This window comes from Asparagus officinalis, chromosome 4 (genome assembly GCF_001876935.1).
Source record: "Asparagus officinalis chromosome 4, Aspof.V1, whole genome shotgun sequence".
Taxonomy (NCBI): domain Eukaryota; kingdom Viridiplantae; phylum Streptophyta; class Magnoliopsida; order Asparagales; family Asparagaceae; genus Asparagus; species Asparagus officinalis.
This window is the reverse complement of record NC_033797.1, coordinates 116,748,812-116,766,205: the sequence shown is the minus strand read 5'-3', so window position 1 is coordinate 116,766,205 and position 17,394 is coordinate 116,748,812. Positions and strand designations below refer to the sequence as shown.

At 38.7% G+C, this 17,394-nt stretch overlaps 1 protein-coding gene across 1 annotated transcript; it reads right to left on the bottom strand.

Moving 5' to 3' along the window:
- On the bottom strand, positions 6,133 to 13,777 carry LOC109839196 (forkhead box protein L2-like). The gene is made up of 5 exons (XM_020407625.1): positions 13,629 to 13,777; positions 10,227 to 10,239; positions 9,452 to 9,637; positions 9,315 to 9,371; positions 6,133 to 6,537 (listed from the first exon to the last, which is right to left on the bottom strand). Exons 1-5 carry the CDS (start codon positions 13,775 to 13,777, stop codon positions 6,529 to 6,531), a joined length of 414 nt encoding a protein of 137 aa, XP_020263214.1. The 3' UTR covers positions 6,133 to 6,528.

The following is a 17,394-nucleotide window of genomic DNA, read 5'->3' as shown; positions in this document are numbered from 1 at the left end:
GGTTCTTTGGTGATTCTTTAGACACCATTTCCTTCTTTCCTTCTCGTCTTTGTTGCAAGAGAGCATGGGCATGAGCGGCATTTGCACAATGTTTTTGTATACGTTCTTTGAGGGTCGAGTGAGCCCTTTTGACAAGAGTCCATTCATCCGTCGTTAGTTTAGCAGAGATATGAGTGATTGGTTGTTGAGACAACTGAACCACTCGATGCCTCCTTGACTCTAGGTCCGCGTGATAACGAACCCCGTCGGTTTGTTCCAATGCCTTAGCTATTTGGCGAGCACGGCGCTGACGTTGTCTCTGACGAGCCCTCTTCGTCAGTGCCGGTGGGCTTTGATTCGATGACTCTTTAACTAGATAAGAGTCATTGTGAGCAGAGGTGTTGCGAGTAGAATCCTCAGCAAAAATCAGGCGAGAGTCTTCATCTGTAGCGTTCGATGGAGTCGAAAACTTGAAAACCTTCTTAGAAGATGAAATCTTCCTACATTTATGAGGCGAGAAAGACTTTGAGGATGAGGATGACAGATATTCCTCAAACTTTGCTTGGTCGAATTCATATTCAACAGTGGACTCAACCAGTATCTTGATCGGCTGTGACACGACGGTCTCGACAGCGAGACCGTTGGCTCCCACTATGGTCGCCAGTTTGTTTGCGTCAGGAACAAGTTCTATTGTAGAATTCATTATAACTGTTTATCGATTACAATGAATACAAAAGAGTGAACTTCGTACTTTGTAAAACTACTCTTTATAACAAAAATTAAATTACAAGCTCCTTAGAAACAAACGCAGGATCGTTGTTTGGATCGTTGCTTGCGCGGGATCTTTGCCTGTGCCGGGGGTGCGTTAGCCCGTGGACCACCGAATCATGAATTCTGATTGAATCGTGAAGGCTTTGGGGATTCTTCCTTCGTTTAGAAGTAAGAATAGTTTCAGTGAATATCTTATCGAAGTAAGATGAACATTCTTCTCAAGATCAAGTCAAAGCTTAGATCTTAAGGAACCTCCAAATTATTGGAAGGAGATAAACTCTTGAAATTCTCCCAAAGTCTTTTAAAAATCTCTGCCCAATTGCTCAAGTAATAGCCTCTCTGCTCTCTTTCCTTGGAATTGCTCTAAAAATCCTCAAACCCCTTTTGTAACCGCCGTCCCACTATTTAAATACCATATTTTTATGAGGTTAGTGGGTCTATATCAGTTAGTAACTTTCTCTCCACGTTTATGGTTGATCTCAAGTAGTTATGAAGCCAAAAAACCGTCAAGAAATGTGTCGTAAGCAACTCTATGAACGAGACAGGGTTGATGTTTGACCTTCTTCAGATTTGGTGTGAGATAGTTGTGACTATCTCGGCTTCCGAGACAATTGCGACTGTCTCGTACTTCCGAGACAGTTTGTGTTATCTCGTGTATTTTAGCTCTAACTCCCTCGTCCGATATCAGAATAAGATGATCCAAGATGCGTTGGAAAGCTGAAGAAGAGATATACAACTTTTGTCTTTTTACCTTCTTCAGATTTGGTACGAGACAGTTGTGAATGTCTCGGCTTCCAAGACAGTTGCGACTGTCTCGCACTTCCGAGACAGTTTGTGTTGTCTCGTGTAATTTAGCTCTAACTCCATCGTCAGATATCAGAATGAAATGATCCAAGATGCATTGGAAAGCTTACAAAGATCTCTACAACCTCCCATAGGCTAGACACTCATGGAATGAATGAGACACACTTGGTACTTCACCCTTTTGTGGGCGAAGCATAACATCCGGTTGAGTTGTTCCTTTATCGTTTAGTGTGTTTCACAGACTCGTACGCTTCGCCGACTTACTTCATGTGCTTTTTAATTTCTCTATAATATCGGATAATCTTCTTTGACTCAGATAATCCTCCTTGACTTGGATAGTAACATTCATCGTCTTTTTTTTATCTCGAGCTATGCGCGAGAACCTATAGGTAATTTTTTATGCCTACAACAGATACAGAAGATTGTCCCTTTATCCACTATAGAAGCTGAGTGTGTTGTAATGGCTGAAGCCAGCAAAGATATGATATGGCTTCAGGGTTTGTTAACAGAGCTGGGATTCAAACAGGAGAATAATGTTCTGCATAGCGATAGTCAAAGTGCAATTCACTTGGCTAAGAATTCCATATTTCATTCTAGAACGAAGCATATTGGGCTTCGGTACCACTTCATCAGGTCCCTGTTGGAAGATGACGTGTTAAAACTGGAGAAGATTCCAGGAAGTAAGAATCCAGCAAATATGTTAACAAAGACGGTGACTGTTCAGAAACTAGAGCTGTGCGTAACTTCAGTTGGCCTTCATCCATGAGTGATGAGGGCGGAGCCACACAGAAGATGATGCTTGTTGAGATAGTTTGCTGATGTCGGTTTATTCTCCAAGTGGGAGATTGTTGCATTTGGGTGAAGAATCAAACCTCCGTAGGCGAGCTTAATTTGGGGGGGATGACGGAGGAGAGCTCAAGACGAGCTCAAGATCCAGAGTTGCAGGCGAGCACGAGGGTCTTCAGGAGAAGTCGACGGTGACTTGCAGGTGAAGGCGAGCTTCGAGCAAACAAGGCTCGAGCAGATGAGGGACGAGCTTCTAGTTCAGACGAGGGTCAAGCTTCGAACGAGGTTCGAGTTCGAACCGACGGGCTGACGAGATTCAAACGCGGTATGACGAGATTTGAACATGAGCGGACGAGGTTCGAGCTCGGGGAATCCACGGGTAAGGCGGCTCTGCGTAGGCGAGCTCCTCACAAGCCGTCGACAGCCAATCAACAACTCAGCTAGGGTTTCCCTATAAATGGGAAACCCTGTGCCCTAGCCCCGCTGTTTTTTCTTTCTCCCTTCTTCGTGCGTTTTCTCCAGACGGTGGCGGACCCAAAATCGCAACAGCGATTTCCTCTTTTTCTCCTTCGTGGAATTTTTCTCTAGCTCTCAAATGAATTTTGAGGGGAGATTTAAGAAAGGGGGTTGTTCATTTAAGAGGGGTTTCCCAGCTCTCAGATTTGAGGAGGTATTAAAGGGGGTTTTCAAGAGCATTAAATAGGGATTATTCCCCTTGAACTATTAACACTGTAGCTATAGTGTTTGTATTAAGAGATCTCAGTTTGGGATCTGCTCTGAGATTTGTAATTTCTTGTTGATTAATAAGAAATTAATTGTGTGGCTCCCGAGGACATAGGCAGTTGTCGAACCTCATTAAATCTTGTTGTATTTTTTCTATACCGCGTTTCTGTTGTCTTAGAGGTTTTGGCGTAAATTCCCAACATCTCTTGCATATAACTCTGTTAAAAAGAAAATATCTTCAACGTGTTAGTACCACAACTAAAAGCTATAATAGATTCAGGCAAGTTTCTCTTAATGTCAAGCTTACCTTTTGACCTTTTAGCTCTAGTAGCTACAAGAAGCTCAATATAATCTTTTGATTTTCCATACAGAAAATATCGTTCAATATTCTGCAACTATCCTAACATAGCCATCCACCAAGTAGGTGCATCATTCTACAAAGAAAAATTGCAATTAATGATTCAATCTTTTACATCAAAACTTTTCAAAACTAATATATATTCCAAAAATAAATTTAAATGAATCTAGTGTTAGTCGTTGTCCCATCTTCATTAGAGTTTTCATTATCGATGATAAAATCAAATAACTCATCTAGCGGGAGAGGAATTAGATTGAAGTTGGAAGTGACTGTGCAATATGATCATTTACTATGGCAACATAATTCTTTATCAGGTTCATCATGAGTTTCTTCACCCTTTCATACCACTATATGGAAGGGGCAAATAAAATTATTAGATTTCGACCCATGAAAAGAGTGCTCAGTCTAAGAGGATATTTTACATATTAAAAGTAGTCTCTCTTTTTCCAAACATGCATGGTTTAATTTTTTATAGCAGTGGTCTTGAGGATCTGAACTAATTTTTGGTATCCCGTGGACTTCAATAAATTTCATGGTTATGTCTTCATATTACTAAAAGTGTTTGTTTTGCTCCAATGTGCTTGTATGATCATATGCAGTATGATATGCATTCAAATTTACGTAAAATATATATCCACTCTGTATCAAGATTAGTAGAGCTTTTGAGATGGTCATACAATGAATAATAGGTCTCTTGAGGAGCCAATGGAGACTTCGTATATTCTGTTTATGCTCTTCATACATAAAGAAGAAAGTGGCCAGAACACTTCAATGTTAAAGCATCAAAAAAGATACACTTACGGTCATTAGGTTTTTGCTTATAGTCAATATAGGAGACGATAGAATATCAAACTAGTATTAAGCAAAGCTCAGAATGTCTGCTAAGAACATGTCATTATCACCTTATAGGCCTAACAGAACTTGATAATGCCTCTCATGTTCAAGAGGCATTTAAAGCGCATGTACAGAAGAAAACCCGACTCAAGAAATATACAAGTTAACAAGAAGTTTGCGCAGGCTAATCTGTTTAGTTTTGAGCATAACTTAATCTATTTGCAAATCATGATACTTTACATACCTCTTGCTGCTACTTACACAACTGACAATTACCATATATAATGTATTACAAGAACCAAGATATAATACTAGGCGCATATACCCTCAAGTAATGCTTAAGTTAGATTTTTATGAAAATAAACCAAGAATGCAGAGACCGAATTCTAGTTACAGGATGCAGTTTAAACTATTAGAAAAAGGGTCAAGCTCAGAGGCTAAATAACCCAAACTGAAAGCATATGTCCCTATTTGAGTCATTATAGCTCCCCTTCTCACTTCTCTCATCACTCAATTTCCCAAATCTCTCACTCTCTCCAAATTCTCACTCGCTACTCAGCAACAAATTTATAATGGCAACAATTTGCCCACCTTCTCAGCTTGAGAAGAAACCACGTGGAGTTCCTACAATGAGAAGGGGCCAGTAAAAGCCATGGTTTTTAATGAAGTATTCTCAGCTCTCACTGTTACTCGAAAAAAATGGAAACAAGCAGAAGAAGGAAGGGAAGAAGAGGAAGATAGAGAAATTCTCAATATCCAGTGCTTCACAAATAGAGAAATTCTCAATATCCAGTGCTTAACAAACTCTAATCATTTCACAATCATCTAATTAAAAAAGATAATTGCAAGTTGAATGCATGAACAATTTACAACCTGGAGCTAAGCTATCACAGGCTTAGAGTTAAGAAACCAAATTTACCTCATTGTCTCTACTAGATTGAATGTGTGCTAAGAAGCCAAAAGCATAAAAAGTACCTTAAAATGCTGCTAGAAGAGATTTGTTAGTATGCTTTATCCTGATTGCACTTCTCACCTGCTTGCCAGGTTCACTTTCAACAAATAGGAAAGGCAAAAGAAATAAATCAGCAAAGAGGAAAACTGAAAATAAATTATCAACTTTCATAAGCTTGTAAGAATTACGACAATTACAAAAAGAAATGAAAAGAAAAGAAAATTTGCAAAACTTTGAGAGAGATATAACAGATAAAAAGTATAACAGAACAATATAAGCACATAATTTCAGAATTCGGGCAACCATATATGAGAAGAGCATTTTCTTAAAATTTCTTACCTGTCATCAACCGTAGTATCTCTTGTCAGTCCTCTCTATTACCAATATAGTATTACATGGTAATGAAAAAAGAAATAACTTAAATCAACATTACATGCCTCAACCCTAGCGGTGTTAAACGGGTGGGTTTGGGCATTAAACGGGCGGGTCATAAATGGACGGGCATGTTTTGCCCATTTACCCATTTATGGCCCATTTAATATTTTCTAAATGGGCGGGTTTTCACCCGCCCATTTAATAAACGGGCCGCTCATTTGCCCATTTAACTATAGTAGCTATATATGTATAATGCTTTTAGGATGTTTTTTGTAAACTTTTAGGGGTTTTTTTGTAAACTATTAGGGGCTTTTTGTAAACTTTTTGAATTATCAAAATATGCATAGGCATGTACATAACCCATTCAGGAATAGCATGAACATATTGAACAAGATAGCATTAAAATTACCAATCATGTATTTTTTTTCTTTTTATTATGCCAAGCGCAAATAACTCAAAGAATACATCACTTGCAAAATGATATACATTGTTTATTACGATAACCAATGCCACAAGAAGCCACTTATGCCACATCAAAAAGAAATTCAAATAGAATTCAAATAGAGCACAACTTTTTCGAACATGCAAACCTGTCTTATGAATAAGTATCACAACTCGCCTTAAAATGCCACAATAACCCCAATCAAAGGAAAAATACAGACAGAATTTTGATGGGATAGGGATCATAACAAACACATTAACCAAACATCAAACCCCTCACGAGAGTCCACATAATTGTTGAACTGACAATTATTCATTTCAAGCATTGCAATGCGAGGGACCACACCAAACCCAAATAGAAAAAGGAAACACAACAAACCTAAAATCCCTATTCATTGAGATAATCACCAAGCCTCTCAACAATCATATTGCACTGCCCAAGAGTCATTGGCTCATCATAAATGCCGAAGATCAAAGCAAGATTAGTTTTCTTGATTGTAACACCTCATGCACCCTGAAAGAAACAAGCAAACAACCAGCTCAATTATGTTAAGGATAAATATCTTTGTATAAAAGCAGAGCATAAAAACCATGAATAATTTTATTATGTTTCTCTTTTCTATAACAAGCAACTGCAAATTTCATCCTGTGCCACAATACATGAAACAGATGCTGGCATTCTCATTTACTATTTGTCTAAATTTGAGCACTCGTTACACTCTTGTACAAGGAAATTAAGCTCATCTACTTTGTGCTTAGATACATGGAACTCTTTTAACTAAAAAAATTAAATAGCCAACTATAAGCACATGTTCCTGTACTGTATTCAAACCAAACAGAGAAGCAATCCATATCACAGGTGAATAGACTCTAAAAATATACTAGAGTTGTAACAAAACAACCAAATACGAAAATACAACTATTAATTGCACATTTTCTATCAACCATGTTTGCACACCAACCATAACCATTAAGAATATGGAAACATAATCCTCAGTCTTCCCACAATATCGAAATTTTGGTATTACGCAAAACACATTAAGATGGAGATTCAAATCGTATCAGATACAATTTTAAAATGGATTCAGAAAAGGTACCGCTGCACTAAATAGTTCAGATTTCAATAGTTAAATTGATACTACGCCCGCAAACACATGCTCTAGAATGCAAAACTGTTCTCACCGTAATTTTGAAATTTTGCTACAAGAGACTTTAAGGAATATGTTGCTAGCTAGCAGTCTCGTTTACCCTCTGTCTACTGCAAACTAACATTATCTACTTTGGCCTAGATTGTTCACATGTAATTTGGTGACAAACATTTGTCGACAAGTGTAAAGTGTTTATTAGCACTCTTAAATAAACGAACAAAGTAGAGCCAATTATAAGCACATGTTCCTCTATTGTATTCAGACCATGCAGATACACAAACAAAATAATAGATAAAGATAATATAAATCTAACTAGAGGTATTTAAAGAAAAAAAATCAACTGCAATAATACAGCCCATGCAAAATTTCAATCAACCATGTTCGCACACCAACCACATATGTATTATAAATAAATTTATATCCCTAAGTTCTTATCATCGCTTCTGAATTTTAGTACAGTGAAAGAGATTCTAAGATGATATCAACGCAACTCATATTCAAATACAATCAGACACATCTAAAGCGGTACTAAAATAGTTCAGATATAACCCGTAAAGAACACTCAACCTATAAAAATAACCTCACTACTTTGGTTCCATGAGACTTCAAGAATAATGTTGCTCGCTAGCAGACTTATTTACTATTTGTCTCATTTCGAATATCTGTTGCACTCTTGTGCAAGAAAGCTAATTAAGGCTATCTACTTTGTGCTATATAGTTTACATCTACTTTAGAGACAAATATCTATTGACAGGTGTCAAGAGGTTGTTAGCAGACTTAGACAACATCATAAATGTACAACCTATGCAGCCAACACCAAAAGTTTGGGATAAAGGCCCTGATAGTTTCTCTTGCTATCATTTTCTTATGGCAAGGTTATCAATTGTTTCGGCTCCTATTATGAAAACATAGCAAAAACTTTTATTTTGTCACTAAAGACAAGTTTCTTGACATTTTAAATCTGATGATTTACTCTTGATACTACATAACCCAGGCATCAAAGTGTTTTCTTTGTCAATCAAGTGGTTTATGTCCCCTTGGGGTTCTAGATTTCAGAAACAAGTTTCTTTAGATCACGGGGCAACTAATAATTTGCAACCTCGTGCAACATGAAATAATTTATGTTACTGCAAATCTTTTAGAAGGAACTGATTTCAGAATTACAATAAACAGACATAGCGCTATGATACTATTCTGATTTTATAACCTCTCTATGTTTACTAATAATAGATACGAATTCATGAACAAAGAGCTGCAATTGAAAATCACCCTGCAAAGCACGGTTGTTTCATGCTTGGGGTATCTGTTTGATGTTGTTGTCTAGAAATGAGTATAATAAACCCTGAATTCTATGATATTATTATTCAAAACAAGTAGAGACCTGATCATCAAACTAGTTTCCGCCGTATTCAAGTAAAAGATTTGCAAGATACTAAAGTTGTGGCCTATCTATTTAGCATCATTGTGGGTCATAAAAAACATAAGCAACTAGTTAAAGCCTAAGAACATGGTAGATTGGAGCATAAAGAGCAATTTATTTTAAACATCAACAGCATAAATACAAACCATGAGCAATCACTGTGGTTGGAGCATAAAGATCAGTGTAAAAACTTTTGAGTATTATAGCTTGCCTGTGAATATATCTCCTTATTCTTTTGATGCAGCTTTTTAATCTTCATCCATGCCTGAGTATGTATTTAGGCCCACCATCTAAATTCCAAAAGAAGTTATCTGCTTTCATGTTATACACAGACAACAGAAGTTATCTAAATTCCAAAAGTGAGAATAAGTTCTCAAACCCAATTTAAAGCCGCACTGTAATTGCAGAGCGTCTGATCAAATATCTCTATTGCATTGATGTCAGTTTATAAAGACAAGTCCAAGATGTCTAAGAAAAACCTCTATAAAAGCCAACCCACCATATTCTCATCCTTCGTTCTCTTCTTCATCAATACTCTCAGCACATACAATTATAAACTTCAAAAACATGAAGAGAATATGCTAAAACCTTTATACACTAAACCTTAACCTTTAGCGTAAATAAAAAGTCAAAAACTTTTCTTCTCATAAGCACAAATTTCACTTTTATACACTAAAACAGAAGTTTTACAGCAAAAAGAAGCAATTTCGTACAGTATCATACCTTCACTCGTGACCTCCCAGGAGACGAGTCGCCTCCAATCGGAACACTGATCGAAGTCTGCAAAAATCCCCATTCCCACCATTACAACGAACGAAATCAATCAAAGAACAAGAATCAGTTAACGAATCTTCACTCACCTGAGCTGCTAACGCGTGCGCCATCGCGAATATCGAAGAAAGACTAGGGTTTCCCGGTTGAGGCGACAGAGGAGGCTCTGGCTTCGCGGTTGAGGCGGCGGAGGAGGCTCTAGCTTCGAGAGGCGGTTGAGGCGGCGGAGGAGACGGCGGAGGAGGAGGCGGAGGAGGCTCTAGCTTCGAGAGGCGCTAGGTTCGAGAGGCGGTTGAGGCGGCGGTGGAGGAGGCGGAGGAGGAGGAATTGGGGTCGGGATTGAGGCGGAGGAGGAGGAATTGATGTCGGGCTTCGCGAGAAAAGAAGAGCTCAGAGAGGAATTAGGGTCGGGATTTAGGGTTTTTGTTTTGGTAATATGAGCGGGCGGGCAAACGGGTTAATAAACACCGCCCATTTAGTGCCCATTTAGTATAATTTAAAATAAACCCGCCCGATTAGAAAACGGGTTAATAAACACCGCCCATTTAGTGCCCATTTAGTATAATTTAAAATAAACCCGCCCGATTAGACCCATTTAACTAAATGGGTGGGCATTTAGTGCCCATTTAGTATAATTTAAAATAAACCCGCCCGATTAGACCCATTTAACTAAATGGGTGGATTTTGGGCGGGCCAAGTAATGGGCGGGCTAGGTGGGTAAATGGGTATGGGCAAAAATTGACTTCCCTACTCAACCCCAGACAACATGCACACCAACAAATGTAACCCCAGTAAACCCACAAAAATGAGTCCAGGCAAACAACCAATAGGAAAACGCAAGCTCTTTTAAATCAATATTATTACTGCTCCCCTCCACCTGGAACAACTGCAAAAATATTTGTTAAAAGTTATTTGCGCTTTCTTAGATTCAATGACCCTCAACAAGTATATGTGACGATATAGAAGTATTTTCTACAGAATTTGATAAATCATGAAAGTTTTTTTACAGTTCCAATACATGAAAAGTTTATTGTTAAAGAGAAGGTACATGGAACAACAAGAAATGTATAACAGAAAACTAGAGATGTATAGTAATATTTTTGACGTTAACTTTAAAGATTCGGAGGGCTAAGTATGAAAAGTCAGGAGTAATATGCAACACAAAAGTATAGTGAGGGATGCACAAAAATTCCATAAAAAAAATTCCAAATTTTAGTCTAGAAAATTAAGTATTTATAAATGCGTGCGGAAATTAGGCTCTAATGAACGAGGGCTTATTTGGTTTGAAGCCCAAACTACGGTGTCTTAAGTGGTCTTTTTTGCAAATTCCAAGTTAATTAGCTTAGCTCTAGCTTACGTACCTATCTGCCACGAGTGACAACTGACTTTTACTATTGGGTATATGCAGGAAGGCCCATTTAATCAATAATAGATTTATTTTTTTCCTATGCTTCGTACACAAACATTTTACTCTTGCAATTTTTTTTTTCATTTTAGGTGAAGGCAAAATTTATCTTCTTGGCATTTGTACTATTATTATGTTCAACTAATTTCCGAAAATTTATACTCATATTGAGGATTGAGAGTGAAAGATAAGACATTAACTATTACCATGTACTTATAGTGATCTAATAAGATGCTGAATGCATGCAATATTTTTTTTTATCAGTGATCAAAAGGGGATAGGGCATTATCATATCATGAATGAATTAAATATAATTGACAGGTTAATCTTTACCTAAATGGGAAAATCACATGATCATTAAACTTTATGGCTATGTTTAAATTAGGGACTAGTTTTATCCTGAGATTAATTTAACTCACTTTAGTCCTGGGATATAATAATCCTGAGGATTATAGTGAGTTAAGTTTTTAATAATTGGTTTGGTTCAATTTATTATTAACATTCCTAGTACATATGTCATGGTTGGAAACATGTCATTATAAAGTGGTATATTATTAGAACACAGTAGTAAATGGCCACGATGCCCTTCTACCTACCTAAAATGATTTTAACCGAGTCTAAGGCAATTTGTGTACTATTTCTTAGCATTTGGACAATGCTCAATGCAAAATATTTTAATCGAACAATACAAAATCACAATACACATTGAAGCTATAATTAAAGTAATCTAATTAGACAGGTATAAACAAATGAATCAACGAGCATGCTTTGAGAATGAGTATGGATAGTAGTCATGCTTAACTTCAATAAGATACTAAGTTACATCTTTACCAAAAAGAACAGATAGTTGAAGACCAACACTAACAGTAATATGCGGAAGCAATTTCCATTGAAACAAGCAGTTCCTTGATAAAATGTCAGTTTGTCTTTATATGCTTTGTTTTCCCATGCTCAAACTGGTCACTAGAGATTCTGATCGTTTCGTTCTGATCACAATTAAGTGCCGTCAGTATCTCAAACTATATTTTGATCTCTAAAACACATACCAACCCCCATGATAATTCTAAAAGTCGATCCATTTGCCATGAAACGGCACTCAACTTCTGCAGTAAAATGAGTAATAATAAGTTTTTTGTACCCTAGAACCCTCCCACATCACTAAACCTCGTCCAAACATAATACAATTTTCAGAAGTGGATGTTATATCATCATGGATCCTTTCAAATAAAAGTGGATTTACCCATATACACTACTACAATATTATTACTGACCATATTAATTTATTAGATTGCTCTTTGACTATATGTTAGTGTTATTTATTTTTTGAACAGTAAGGTGTTAGTTTAAGACGTCTCTCTCTTCCAAGAGATGATCGTAACCTCGTTACTTAAGTTATACTAAATAAGCCAGGGATGAGGACTTGATAGTTGCACGATAATTTAGCTAGTTTAGTTCCTCAAAGCTCCACCAATTTAAGGCATAATTGTTCAATGATTGGTATGTATGTTTATATCAGCATAATCTATTGGATAGGATTACTGTAAGTTGGACCAGCTAGTCAGAGCCAGTTCTAATAATGAAACCAGCTGCTTCAGGTATGGTTCATTGAAGAACCAAAATAAGTCTAGAAAGCACTTGAACAGAAGCTGGTTCACCTATAAACTAGTCAAATAGAGCGGTTTTCTACAAGCCAACCTGAACCGGATGGTTCACAGCTGGAGCTGACATTTCTAATGAAACAAAAACTGACACAAGTGAGAATTGAACCTGTATCATCTCTAACCAAACACCCCGATCATGAATTCATCTTATTAGTTTCAACAATTATGAAAGTGTTAATATACAAGAATTGCGCATAGCTATTAACTAAAGGGCTTCTCCTCGTATCTTCTATCAAGCAAACTACAAATGGAACCATAATAAACTGCCTATTTTCTATTTTAATGACCGGTTTATTTCGGACCATTCAAGTGACTAAGAAAAATTAGTAATGCAAAATTGATAGAAGCAGCATGCCTAATTTGTAAGGTTATCCAACTAATCGGAGATAGTGAGTCAGTAGGTGGATTCCTTAATCAACAGGAAGAGGCTCAGGCTCTGCTATTATAACTTGTTCAACAGTCATGCTTAAATTGAAAGCAATAATTTAAATGCTAAGACGACATTTATATATGAAACATAAGAATTTTCATATGAAACATGGCAAAGATGAATGCACTTAAAATCAAACTTAGAAAAGAGTGGAATTTGTATGTGAAATAGTAAAAAGACCTAATCCAAATTGCTATTATCCACATAACTGCATGTATGCAAAGCTGATTGAGATAGTACTAGTAATTTTGAATGATCAACAATTGGTTCCTTACAAATAGGACATTGAAATGCACTACATATCAAATATATAAAAATTTAGACTAGATAGCATTAGCAAAAAAAAAAAAAAAAAAAAAAAAAAAATCCAAAAATCAATACTAGCAGCAAAAGATGGCAACAAAATTTCAACAGGTTCAAGCTGAGAATGTGTCCAAGACCCTACAGCTTCAAGTTGAACTTTATGTCAAAGCTTTATCTGGTATTGCTGCCTACCCACTTGCATGTCACAAGCCATATATTCAGAAGCTTGTTTATAGAATATCTTCATGTACGAATCAACTATATAATTTGAAGCAAAAACTTGAACAATAATTCCAATTTCCAAATACAAGATGTCTCATGTCCAGATTATAAGCCTCATAAGATTCCAAATTCTAACATAAATGCGTCCTTAAATAAAATAGCGACAAGTATAAAAATTTGCTAAAAATGGCTCTCATGAAAGTGTATCATCTCATCCTTCGTTCTTAATCAACCTCCTCACACACCTTGCCCTTCTCTCATCTGGTGGATTGAAGAACACATCCAACTTGCTGGCACTCCCCGCAATGAGGGCAGCACCTATCTTCTGCTCATCCTCAGTCAAACCCTTAACCTTCTCAATAGCCCCAAAGACCTCTCTCCTAGCTGCGTTCATGTCCTGGTTGCAGCCTAACCTTTGTGTTATAATTCTGAGATTCTTATCATTGGATGACATTAGCATCGAGATGCTTTCATGCATTCTTTCAGCCACATACAGTAAGACTGATGATGACAATAATGACAATTTTTCATATTTGTTATTTGACTTTCTTTTATTTTAGTTTTGGATAAAGAAGATTTGATAGTTTGACCGGATCTTAATTTAGTTTTATTTGTGAGAGATTAGAGAGATTTTCTATTTTGGTAGGATTTTAATTTTGAATTTTGAATTTTGGGTCGAATTTGGTAGTAGAGTCAGTTGTGGTAATTTGAGTGATTTGAGGGATTTCAGAATCTGTAATTTTTTCTCTTTAAAAGACTGCTGTAATCAGATTTTTAAAAAAGATTTGAATCAATGAAATTTTTTGTAAACTCATTATTGGTGTGAAGCGTCGGGTGTGAAACCCTAGGCCAACAGGTGTGAAACTCTAGGCCGACTCCCCTAGCTCCTCTTCCACAAACACCCGCCACCCTCCCCTATTTCTTTTTTGTTTTCTTTTCCCAAACAACCGCCCCCGCTCTTCTCCTCCTCCAGTAGCCTCCGTTGTCACCTCCTCCCCTACTCCCTTCCACTTCGAGCAGCCTCGCCAATCATCCCCCACTTCGAACAGTCCCGACGAACTTACTCCTGCTCTCCTTACCTCGAGCAGCCACCCTTTCCTCCATAAACCGTCAAATCCACCTCAAATAGCCACCGTTGTCGTCTCACCCGTCACGTCCACTCGTCGACCATGTTCTCTCGTCACCCATGTCGCCAGTTTACACGTTGACCCGTTACCATCGTCGTCGCTCAGATTCACCACCGTCGTCGTCACTCAGATTCACCGCCGTCGTCGTCGCTCAGTCGCCGCTGTAGTCGTCGCTCAGTTCCCTACCGCGTCGTTATCCAGTTCGACGTCGTCGCACCACCTCCAGAGGTCCCTCAAGTCGAGCCTGCTCAGTCCGACTATGATTTTGTTTTCTCTCTATTTTTCTATTAATCTTATTTTATTAGTTAATTGCATGAGTATTCCATCTCTAAACTCTTATCATATATTCACTGTTTAGATTATATTTGTGAGTTGAGAGTAATTGAGCATGTGACTATTAGAATTTGATATTGATTGTAGAACTTGTACATGATAATGAATATTGCAATTAAATTGATTGAGATGGGAATTATTCATAATTATTGATGCAAACTTTGTTAAATCTATCTGTCACATTAGTTGTTTTGAATTTAATTCCTGCTAAAGATCATGAAATTTAATGAAACGAATTATTTGAATTAAATCGCTAATTCTGATAGACCCCCTGTCTCGTTTCACATTATTTTTGGTATCAGAGTATAGTTCTAGGTTAGCAAAAATTTTAGATTAGTTTAATTGAGTTTTTTTATTTGTTATTAAAAAAAACTACCATTCATCTTATTTAGTTGTTAGTGCATGCCCACTCGCACAGGTCTACCTTATTGATTAGGAGAGTCTAGTGAATCGTCTAGTGAGTCCAACTTGTCAGGCAGTACAAATCCCGTACTCCTTAGAAAATTCGATGAGCTAGCAGGACAACTAGGTGCCATAGCCAAGGAATGTAGAGCTACCCGCGAGGTCCTGACAGACTTCCAAAATGTAGCCAATGAGAGGCTCGCTAGGCTTAACGAAGCGTGCATTATAACTCCGCCTCCGCAAGGTCAAGGTTATGAACACATCATTCATCGACCCCCACCTCAACATGTGCTTGATCCAGATGCTCAATACCTGAGGAACATTAAGATCGAAGCACCAACCTTTGATGATAAGCTCGATCCACAAGCTTTCTTGGATTGGTTAAAGAACATGGATCGCTATTTTGATGGATACGCCTTGACGGAACCCCGGAAAGTCAAGTTTGCAGCTGTAGGCATATAAAATTGCTTATAGGTCCCTTGACACGGTTCAACACGAACTAATGAACCATCAGGCGACGTATCTAAGCACGAACGTCAGTCCACAACACCGAAGCCAAGTGACACGCAACGAAGCGGATTAACAAGGCTACGAAGCTGACGAACCGCACGTGAACGACGGAATGAATCCACTCGCGTGCGGAATCAAACCAATAGTCCAGGGAGTCAACGAGTCATCCAACCATATAACGGACTCGAACTCAGACACCAAAGCCGATTTACTGCCTAATCGGGATCCAGACTTCCAAATCAGGAATCAAGTCAACGAATCGATTTCAGACCAATCAACCGCATAACCGAATCACGGACGAAGCAGATACAAGGACCGAAACAACCGAAAGACGGACGCAAAGCCCGGAGTGGCTCGGCCAAAGACGAGCCACCCTGAGGTGGCTCGGCCAAAGCCGAGCCTGAGGTGGCCGCCCAGATCTGTGCCAAGTGCACAGATCTGGTTGCCTATAAATAGGCGGGGTCATTCATCATTTAGGGGGACTTTTGGAAGAACTTGTGGAGAGCCGAAACTCTGCCGGATTGAGACCTCATCTTGGAGTTTTTGAAGGCTTGAAGACTTGGACGTTTGGATCTCATTCTCGGCGAGCACCCGCATCACAAAAAAGGCAGGAGTTCGAGGGGATCAAGATCTCAGATCTACGTTGTTACACTCCGGATCAAAGCTTGGTCTTTGATCCCGAGATTCGAGCGATTGTTTCCTTGGTGAAATAATCCCTCCGGCTATTATTTCCTTGGTGAAATAATACCCGTTATACTGCGTAGATCTGTCCAGATCTAGATCGCGTGGTGGTCCACGGCAAACAACCCCGGCGCAGGCAAACAACCCACCAAAGCGAGTGACCGAATAACAGGAGCTCGCGATTTGTTCACAAGGAGAAAAAGTTGTAATTTTTAATTTTCTTTATTTTTGATTTTCATTGTAACCGGATCTAAAAAAAGACCGGATCTTCTGTAACCGAAAAACTGTTATTCAAGATAGCAATGGAATCAATGATGAAGAAAGCAACGATTTTTCGAGCGAACAATCTGGCGACCACAGTGGGAGCCACCGATCTCGCTGCCGAGATCGGAGCGTCGCAGCCGCGGATCTCGATCCCGGTCGTGGAGGAGGTCGAGTATGAGTTCGACCAGCAGAAGTACGAGGAGTACGTGTCCTCATCTGGATCAACCTCCCCCCGTAAGTCCAAGAAATTCCAGAAGTTCTCCTCTAGGAGAAAAGTCCGTTGGTGCGAAGAAGTTGAAGCCACCAACGACAACCTCACCCCGATCGACGCCGAAGTTGCGTCGGGTGAAGTCCCATCGGCATCTAAGCAGGTCAAATCCACCATCGAAGGCGTGGTGACTCTCTCTAAGAGAGCTCGCCAGAGGCAGCGTCAACGCCTCGCGAAGCAATTCGCCAAGGCCATGGAGTCCGTTGACGGGGTCCGCTACAATGCGGATCTGAAGAACAAACGAGGCAAACAGCCTCAACATCAAGTGAAGAATGGTTCCTCCAAGCCATCAACAATGGAGTGGGTTCGTGTCAAACGGGACCGCTCGACACTGGAGGAACGTATCCGCAAGCGCCGCGCATTATCTGCGCAAGCGCGGGCTAAAGCTGAAGAAGCCCGTCGCAAGCTACAGCGTGAGGTGGCCGA

Bases quoted from the DNA above. Each gene is read 5' to 3' on its own strand.
- LOC109839196 (XM_020407625.1), bottom strand. From the start codon at position 13,777: ATGAACGCAGCTAGGAGAGAGGTCTTTGGGGCTATTGAGAAGGTTAAG. The intron at 9,372-9,451 runs GTGAGTGAAGAT...GGATTTTTGCAG, and splicing joins CGCACGCGTTAGCAGCTCAG to ACTTCGATCAGTGTTCCGAT.